The 9,515-nt window shown below is 37.5% G+C and overlaps 2 protein-coding genes across 3 annotated transcripts in view; both read right to left on the bottom strand.

Annotated features, from left to right (window-relative positions):
* LOC107720102 (actin-related protein 2/3 complex subunit 1B-like) overlaps positions 1 to 1,914 on the bottom strand; it is a 10,591-nt gene extending 8,677 nt beyond the window's left edge. The window contains exons 1-2 of one of the 2 annotated variants that reach the window (XM_016527710.1): positions 1,674 to 1,914; positions 1,004 to 1,079 (exon numbers count right to left, since the gene is read on the bottom strand). In XM_016527710.1, the coding sequence (XP_016383196.1) occupies positions 1,004 to 1,067 (64 nt within the window). In that variant the 5' untranslated portion in view covers positions 1,068 to 1,079; positions 1,674 to 1,914. The remainder of the gene's footprint in view (positions 1 to 1,003; positions 1,080 to 1,673) is intronic. The other variant, XM_016527709.1, reaches the window with a different exon arrangement.
* A 288-nt stretch (positions 1,915 to 2,202) lies between these two features.
* LOC107720063 (actin-related protein 2/3 complex subunit 1A) lies at positions 2,203 to 6,208 on the bottom strand. Its single transcript, XM_016527666.1, has 10 exons — positions 5,999 to 6,208; positions 4,906 to 4,995; positions 4,695 to 4,799; positions 4,364 to 4,586; positions 4,169 to 4,276; positions 3,850 to 4,062; positions 3,655 to 3,730; positions 3,358 to 3,551; positions 2,721 to 2,811; positions 2,203 to 2,593 (listed from the first exon to the last, which is right to left on the bottom strand). The coding sequence occupies exons 2-10, from the start codon at positions 4,967 to 4,969 to the stop codon at positions 2,555 to 2,557; spliced, it is 1,113 nt and encodes a 370-aa protein (XP_016383152.1). The 5' UTR covers positions 4,970 to 4,995; positions 5,999 to 6,208; the 3' UTR covers positions 2,203 to 2,554.
* Between the last annotated feature and the right edge of the window lie 3,307 nt (positions 6,209 to 9,515).

Below are 9,515 nucleotides of genomic sequence, written 5' to 3'. Positions count from 1 at the left end.
AGTTAAAATTGCTTATTTCTCTGGATTTAAACATTCTTCGAAACATTTGGGATAACGTAAGTACACAAGTCAGCAAAATATATAACACTGTTCTAGTGGTTTTAGGATATTTTAATAAAAAAATCTTACATATTGTGCCTTTAAAGCAGTCGGTAACTTTTGGCGCTCTAGCGGTTAATAAAATATTTTGTAAATTTTGAACACAAAAAAGTTACGGACTGCAGCTTTAACTTTTGATGCGGAATGATTCTAACTGGCATCATAAACCACACAAAAACAAGTGCACATGTGGCATGCATGATAATGTATGTATTTGTACTCCTACTGTAAATATATTAAAACTTAATTTTTTATTAGTAATATGCATTGCTAAGAACTTCATTTGGACAACTTTAAAGGCGATTTTCTCAATATTTTGATTTTTTTGCACCCTCAGATTCTATTTTTCAAATAGTTGTATCTCAGCCCAATATTGTCCTATCCTAACAAACCATACATCAATGGAAAGTTTATTTGTTCAGCTTCCAGATGATATATAAATCTCAATTTCGAAAAATTGACCCTTATGACTGGTTTTGTGGTCCAGGGTCACGTTTGCAGAAGGATATGCAGCTTTTCATCCAAAATGTAGGTTTCAGCAGAACAATGTAGACATTCAGTAAGGAGCTTGATGGGTGGTGGTTCACAAGACGATTTAAAACCCTAATAAATGTTCAAATTCACATAATATGGGTAAGAAGACCATCTCTGTGAGGAAATGTTAAACATTAGTTCATGAAAATCAGTTCACAGTTCAAATCTCAACTCAACTCTCTTCAGAAAAATCCTCAAAAGATGTATTTGATTCATGATCAAATGAGCTTTGGAGACAATCATTTGTGTATTCAGCAGTGATGCTCGCACATGAATACACAGTTCAGATGATGAAGAACAGGCTGTCTTTAGCCCTAGACACTGGGAACTGCTCCAAAGACTAAGAGATGCTGCAAGTATGAGAACTTACGAGTTCGGTCCTTGTTCCAGGCATGGCAGCTGATAGGTTCAAGAAGAAAGCTGTGATAAGACATGGCTGCTTCTTCCTGCAAATTCAATTTGAAGTAATTTTGAGATGAACTGGTAAAAACAATGTTTTATCAAACTACTGCAACATGACAGCTCGTTCACTTCCGTAAAGGCATGTCACTTAAATGGAGAAGCTTTGAACTTCCTATTTAAATTCTTGTTCATTTTCTTTCCGGGTTTTTGACTTATTTCTGTCTTAGTCATACTTAAAACTAAAATGGTTTTGCATTTGTAACAGCAAGTATTATTATTTTCCTCAATGTCTGAAGTAAATTAAAACCAGACCAGAAGGGAATGCGACAAAGCCAGATACTCCACTTACAAGAAAAACACATAAAACACCTCCACTGTCTTATCATAGTTTCTGTTTAAAACATAACGGAGGGAGTTTTTGCAGCAATTTGTTTCAAGTGCCAGGCAGACCATGTAAAATCTCTCGCTACAGCTTGAAAGTCAGAAATACTGAAACATATTTTCTAGTTGTCATTCTGCAAGTTAGTGCATGTTAATGAGGTACACACCCCAGCATTCCGAATCTACAGATTGCTTCACATCTGGAAAAAAAAAATCTTCCAAATTCAGATAAACAAAACCATGTTTTTTCTACTTACCCGGGAAACCGTAAAAACTGAGAGATGTGGGGGAATTGACAAAGTCTGCAACAGAATCCCGAGTTCGTGGACTCTGAGCAGTCAACACAAACGCTGGCTTTGCTCTGAATGAACTAAAGTATTTCCTTAGCCGTTATTCTCTCCAAATATGCACTACTTCCCCTTCCCCGTTAGAAACATATAACCACTTCCTTGTGTGGGCGGCTGTCTGCTGGTTAGGAGGGTTTGCAGTTCAACTCCCCTTCACATTCTCTAAGGTTGCATGTTTTTTTCTTAAAGCCTCCGTCTGCAAAGCTGATTTATGGTCACTAACTTTTTCGAATGAATCTTTATGTGCACTGTAATCATTTACAAGAACTGTTACTTTAAAAAAAAAAACTGTATAACCCAACCTTGGGTTGCAATCTGAGAGCTGTGTCTATCTAGTAGCATTTGACAGCCTAGATGTTTCCTGTTAGCATGGAAAGCAACCAATCTAAGTGACAAAGGCATTGAATCAAACAGAAAGAGACGACATTTGCAAATGGTGTGTAGTATACATCATTTATTTGTAGCAGACCATTTACATAAAACTCTCCTTTTAATTTAACTTCTCTCCGATTCCCCTGGAGACCCAGAACATTTTGATCAACCATCACACACTGCTGGGGTGCCAGCTTTGGCATTTTTTTTTTTCTTAAAAAAAAAAAGAAAAACAAAACAAAGATCCTAACCCCTTTTTCCATTAGTGTTTTTCCATTTTTAAGAGTGTCACATCAGTTCACACCATTGCTCAGTGCTTTTTTTTATTATTTAAAAACGTTCAGAAGTGTTATCGGAAATCTCCTTGTTAGTCTTCAAGCTGCATTGCTTGTGCTGTGTCATGCTAGTTCGTGTGAGTATTACATGATCCGCAGGCCTTGGATTGAAGACTCTAAGGTCTGTGGAAAGAATTAAGTAAACATGGTCATAATTCTGGTTAACTGTGACTCAAGGGATAAGACAGAAGTAATTTAATGGCATGAAAAGTTGATGTTTGACATAGTTTCGAAAGAATTAAATACAAACCTTGAAATCCCATATGGTCATTGCTCCATCAATTCCTGTAGTGCAGAATTTGCGACAATCTCTTTTGTCTCCTTCATATATAGACACTTGGCTGCAAAGTTAAAATAAAAAATTATAAATAATTGTGCACAATTACAATAATAAAAATGATAATTCATATACAAAGTTAGGTGTAAGAATTTAAATATTTTTGAAAGTCTCATGCTCACAAAGGCTGCATTTATTTGATCTATACAGTAAACACAGTAATATTGTGAAACTACTAATGTTTTGAAATAATTTATTATTCTGATAGCAAAGCTGAACTTTCAGCATAATTACTCCAGTCTTCAGTGTCACATGATCCCTAGAAATCATTCTAATATGCGGACTTGCAGCTTAAGTAAGTAACATTTCTTATTATCCTCAGTGTTGTGCTGCTTAATATATTTGTGGAAACCATAATAAATTTTTTCAGGATTTTCTGATGAATAGAAAGTTCAAAAGAACAGCATTTATTTGAAAAATAAATATTTAGCAACTTTGTAAATGTCTTTACTGTCATTTTTGATTGATTGAATTAATTTCTTTTGGAAAAAAATGTCTTACCAATGATAAAATTTACAATTTGGTAGTGTATATATAATTTTCGCCCTACGTGATGCTGTTTTGATGCAGGGTTTCTAGGGTGCTATTGCGGTCCTCAGTGGTGGCCCTCTTGTCCATGTTGCGGAAGCGCTCCATGGCAGAAATGTTGCGCTGGATGCTCTGCTTTGGAATGTCCAACTTGGATATGAAGGTCAAGGTTCCACCATCATCAAAACTGAACAGCATAGGGCAGCAATCGTGACCCTGACGGAAAATACTCTAGATTAGTTCCCAAAAAGGCAATCGCCTCTAAAGTACAGCAAAAACAAACATGTTTCAACCAATGAAAAAACTTAAAGGCTCTTACTGCTGCCACAATGTTGTTCTCAGAAACAAAAGTCACACTCAGAAGAGCAAGATATTCTGTCTTCAACTGGCTTGGCCTGCAAAACAAAAGTGTGCTATTAGTCATTAACAAGCATGATGTATTACAAAAAGTCTCTATCGACAAATCATAACAGTTTTTTTTTTTCTAAACACACCAACCATTTCCAATACTCACGTTGAGCTTATTGTGGGGTCCACTACAGTGACGGTGCTGTCATGGCTGACCCAAGCCAGTCTGTTCCCACTGGCTGAGAAACAGACGCTGTGAACCCATCCTCCACTTCCTGCCCCGCCAAACTCTGCCATCACCTGCCCAAAGGGCATCTTGGACCCCCATGGGGTTGGAGCTGGTTTCTCATCCACCTCCTTGATGTACGCAGAGAATACCCTGAGAAACAAACATGCAAATATGATTCAGAGCGCTAACAAAACGTTTATTTCAGTGCTACAGACATTTACATTGAAGGTTAACAAGCTTCAATATGCAGACTCACCTGCATTTGAAGTCACATGACCCAGCTGCCAGAAGCACATTATTTGGATGCCAGTCTAAACTGAGGACAGTTGAACGGATGGGCTTCTTGATGTGTTTACTAACCCACCTAAAAAAATAAATAAATTATATATACAGTTATAAGACCTGAGAGATAAATCAATCAGTGTAGCCCAACATATCAACTGTGCCCTACCAATCATTTTCAGACTCAAAGTAGCAAACGGATATGAGTCGCGCTCCACTCCCCACTGCAAACTTGTTCTCCAGCGGAGACCATTTCACAAACGTGGCAGCACGGTTGATCCTGAGAATAACAAGGGTGGGTTTCCACATGCCGTCCTTTTGACTCCATACATAAGCATTACGGTCAGCTCCACAGGTCACAATACGATCACTTTTAGGAGCCCAATCAATGCCTGGAAAACCACAACAAAATAACGGTCAACTGCCCATTTCAACATAATGTGAGGAATTTAAGAAATGTAACATTCATGTTTGAAATTCAGTTTACAGGGAGTTTTTACCTGTGATGTGCCCATTGTGTTCTTTTAATTCGTGAGCTTTCACCCACTGATTCCCACTTTTCTTGTATATATGGACTTCGTGATTGTTTGGACTGATAGCAATTTCTGTAATTGAGAAACAATACGTGAGAATGAGGCATTGGTTCAGAAATGATAAAATCATGGATGCAGGCACCATCAACGAATAAATGACAATGAAAATCTTTCTTACGGGTCCTGTCCCGGTTCCATGCATGGCATGTGATGGGTTCCAACAAAAACTGGTGGAGTGACATTGTCTTCAAATAAGTTGCACCTCTGCCTGAAAAGAAACACAATCATGTTTGACTGATATGCCAGTAATACTATAACTTCGATTATACTGATTGATTTAACTTGTATTCAAGTAGTTTTGATATTTACATTTATTAATTTAGCAGATGGGTTTATCCAAAGTGACTTAAAAATGAGGAATTTAGTATAACAACACTGTGAATTTTTCCCAGCTGCCAAGACAAATACATGTAGGGTTTCTCTCACTAGTGTGATTGTGCAGGAGTGATTTCAAACGCTAGGAGGTCCTCTCCACTCATACAGGCTGATCCAGTCCGGATTTGATTGGTGACACGCAAAGCTTGCTGTTTTGGCTTCTTTTTGAACTATTTTCTTTGCAGAGAACACATATAGGAACTAACTGGGCACATTTTGTGTGGAAACCCAAGTGTATCGACATTAATTACATGCTTACTTAACTGCTTATTTTGAGTTTAATAATTAATCATTCGCAATCATGGATAATCATGCACTCTGGATTTAGTTGTAAATGGCTTCTTGAGTGTCAAAAACAATGAAAACCAGCACTGACAAACTGGCAAGCCGGGGCTTAATTACATCCATCAGTCAGTCTCCGACTAAATCGGCACTGTTTTTCTTTGTAATCATATACTAAAGTAAAAGACGCCTGTTCAACCGGCAAAACCAGGTGACGGCTGTCTATTCCCGATTTTAGGGCGTGGGTGAGGCAGAAGATCAATATCTGATGCCACAGGCTTCTGTTCGCGAGATGCCTGCCTGCTACATTAGCCGACAGCTAACGCGAAAAACAGATCAAATTCAAGTAAAATTACGCAGAAAGCTAGAAAATAGATTCCGGGTTTAAAGATAAAGGTCTGTAGGACCTTATACATCCGTAAACACTGTTATAACGCGAGTGAAGTTACAGAAATGTTCGTGGTTACATTTGAGGATCAGGAAGGCCTTGCTCAAGATGCCGGTTGAGTCCGCTCCCTGCTGTCGGAAAAAGGCATGACACGGGCCTCATTTACCTGAACTGATGCTCCGCTTCTTGTGGAAATGTTCGTAAGGATGTTCGCTCTTGGATGTTCTTCTGGTGGACGGACTTGAATTCGCGGACTCTGGACAGTCGACACGAATTCACTCCGACGGCTCTTCTCGCTCCCTGATTTCGGCCTGTCAAGGAATCCAGGAAATGGCACACAGTTCAGCGCGCATGCGTACGCACGGCAAACGGTGGGCGTGTCCGTGTGCACTCGCAGAGCAAGTCATTCAGGAGACAATAGTGAGGGCTTGGCTGGGAGTGTACGAGCAGGCCAGGGTTCACAGGAGTGTGCAACTTTTAATCTTAGGCGGGATAAGATTAATCATATTATTATGTCTCTGATAAGGACTAGTCCTTAATATATCGGTGCAATATTATAGTGTGTTTTATAGTGTGTTGTTCGAAAGACCACTTCTCCCTCTTAGTCTTTTTCTTGTACATTGATTGCTCTCACTGATTTTGTTTCACGTGGGATGAATTCTGCCACTTTGACAGTTCTACAGTATAACCAAGGCCAAATTAGTTGTCAGCAGATGCTGGGCAAAATTTTAAATATTACATATATTTATTTGGGCTACACTACCATATAAAAGCTTGTGGTCAGTATTTTTTTTAAAATAAATTAATAATTTTATTCTGCGTCAAATTGGTAAAAAAAAAAAAGGGGAAAGCAAAGATGTTTACATTGTTACAAAATATTTCTATGTCAAATAAATTAATCAAAGAATCCTTTAAAAAACACACAAAAAAGGTTCCACAAAAAAATATGAAGCAGCACAACTAATTTCAACATTCATAATAAGAAGAAACGTTTCTTGAGCAGCAAATCAGCATATTAGAATGATTTCTGAAGGATCATGTGACACTGACGACTGGAATAATGATGCTGAAAATTTAGCTTTGACATCAAATTTTTGATGAGCATTAGAGACTTCAAATGCATTTTGAAAACACCTTACTGACTCCAAACTTCAAAAAGTCTAAATTAAATACCAAATTCTACAGCTGGCATTTCAAGGTTTTTAATATTAGGTAATGCATTTCTTTAAATTGCATTGATTTTAATTTGACTTTGTTAAATTCAGACTTCAAATTACAATTCCACATCCTTTATTTTCTTTAAATTGCATTCATTTTAATTTTACTTTGTTAAATTAAAATTTCAAATTACAATTCTGGATCCTGTTTGCTACCTCAATAAGCTGTCCATTTCCCATTTCCTCTTTCCCACAGATCAAAAAAAACAATCAAACAGAGGTTCTATTTTTCACTTTATTAAGCATTTATCCGCAACTGAGCTGATATGCATACACATTGAGCTTATTGTGATACTCAGTGTTGTCCACCAGTTCTTGCTCAACAAGTTTCCTGGCAGGTTTAGAGGCTTTTACCCACTGCACACATCCTTGATTTCAGTCACCATCTGGTTCGAGATGACGTTTCTGCAGGTTAGCTCCCTGTTCATAAAAAAACACAATTTCATACTCAAGTGGGACCAAAGTTGATTAAAAAATAATGATAACAATTCTGATGTACTTAGATCTGCTGTTACAGTCTCTTGAAGGTCACTATTGTTCTTGGTGCTATTGTCTAGCTGGATCTCCATTTTATTCAAGTCTGCCTCCATTTTCTTCTTGGTCTTCAGCGCTGCAGCACGACCTCTGATCTCTTCCTCCGGGCTAGCTTAGAGGAATTCTGTTGTACTCTGATGTTTTTTCCTTCTCAGTTTTGAAAAAAAGGTCAAATGTAATAAGAAACTCATATTTCATGTATTTTGACATTTAGTTCAATTGTCACTGATACTAGTTAATGTTTGCATAAGGAGTTTTAAAAATTCTCTGAGAGCCTGCAATACTAGAAATGACTTTTTATCTTTTCTAACGGATTCCAGATGATCAAGGAGCGCCTCAGAGCTTGTATATCTCTGTCATCTGACGACATGCCTTCTGACAAATTTCGAGGTCTGTCTGCAGCTCCACACATTTTGGACTCCATTCTGTAATAGTCATACTGCGTCTTTTCCAGAACTAGCGCAGCCAAATCTAAGCATTTACATTTAGTCATTTTGCAGACGCTTTTATCCAAGGCGACTTACAATTGGGGAATACATAAAGCGATTCTTCTTAAAGAGGCAAACAGACACAGGAAGTGCTTGTAATACCATGTTTCAGGCATTGTTCAAATAAGTACAAGCTAAAGAGAAGGAATAAATAAAGAGAAAGAAAAAGTTTTTTTTTAATCAATCATTTTAATCACTTTTGTAAAGCATATATTCGACTGGTACCCCCCAAAATGAGCAGCCGTTATCTTCTTCAGTTTAATGGTAAGATCTTCCAAGTCTGTGCTGCTTGACCTTCTCCAGAGTGGCTGCATGTATCTTTGGATTTTCTTTTCTAGTAATAAAAGCTTCAATTCTAAACCATTGATGGCTTCTTTACTGCTGAAGCTTCTCTAGATCTGTATTTCCTTCTGGGCTTTAGCAATGCATTCATCCCATTGGCGAAGGTTTCCTGTGCACTTTGTCATTCAGGCCCTAAAGAGCCACAGCAGGTAAGCCAATAAATGGAATCATTTCAGATCATTGAAACTTTATTTTAATTTGTCAATCAAAAACATGTGTTTGCTTGATTTCACACATGATAGCAGATGTGTGGGGAATTTACAACCATATTTTAGTGAAAACCTTGATTGCTTTCACCTGTTTTTCCTTTTCTGACTTTGCCAGAATCTACTCCTTTCCTTCCAAGTCTCTTCTCAGGTCCATTAGTTTTAAGCACTTCAAGCATTGACAACATTCTTCTCCTTCTCTAACTGCTCTTTCATATCCTGGATATCCGTTCTTTCATGCTGATTTTCTGCTTGATCAGCAGCACTTCTCAGCATCTGCAGCCATATTTTGTTCCTTAGAATGTAAAAATGCAGTTCATTTTCATTAAAAATGAAAACCACATTCAGACACACAATCATGTACATACTTGCTGAGGTCAGGGCTGAATCACCCTTTTCTTTGGAAACAGTAATCAGTTTTTCATCAAGTTCTTTGATCTTCTAATTTTTCTTGATTTCTCCAGAGCAGCTCTTGGCTCCTTTATTTTGGGCTTCATCTTGCTCTGTATGTAAGCCATGTGGAGCAAAAGTTTAACCTGAAAATAAAACACTGCAGGATAGAAAGGAATAGAAAAGATATAAACAAATTTAAAAAATGATAGAAATGAAAGACTTCAAGAAGTATATTTTTCCACTTTATTTGAGCTGCAGGAATTTTCTCACATTTCACTGAATGGCAGTGAAGACATTTCTGAAATAGTGAGAGACAAGGGTTTAGTTTAAACCTGTAAGTGTAATTATATATGCAGTGGATTTTATGTAGTGTTTCTGTCTTGTCATTTTTGCATGTTTTATATGAAAAAGAGCTACTGTTTTACAAGGACAGCTTCTGCTTAAACTACTAAGTCTCTTAGGAAAGCCTTTCGGCAAATGCACATTCCCTCTAGGATGCCTTT

This window comes from Sinocyclocheilus rhinocerous, unplaced genomic scaffold (assembly GCF_001515625.1).
Source record: "Sinocyclocheilus rhinocerous isolate Xijiao unplaced genomic scaffold, SAMN03320098_v1.1 scaffold273, whole genome shotgun sequence".
In the NCBI taxonomy this organism is placed as follows: Eukaryota; Metazoa; Chordata; class Actinopteri; order Cypriniformes; family Cyprinidae; genus Sinocyclocheilus; species Sinocyclocheilus rhinocerous.
Note: the sequence above shows the minus strand (reverse complement) of the source record. Positions and strands in the feature narration are given on the sequence as shown.

Excerpts from the sequence above, each read along its gene's own strand:
- LOC107720063 (XM_016527666.1), bottom strand. The coding sequence starts at position 4,969 with ATGTCACTCCACCAGTTTTTGTTGGAACCCATCACATGCCATGCATGG. Across the intron at positions 3,552-3,654 it reads AGAACAACATTGTGGCAGCA|GGTCACGATTGCTGCCCTAT; the intron begins GTAAGAGCCTTT and ends ATTTTCCGTCAG. Across the intron at positions 2,812-3,357 it reads CTGCATCAAAACAGCATCAC|CCAAGTGTCTATATATGAAG; the intron begins GTAGGGCGAAAA and ends TTAACTTTGCAG.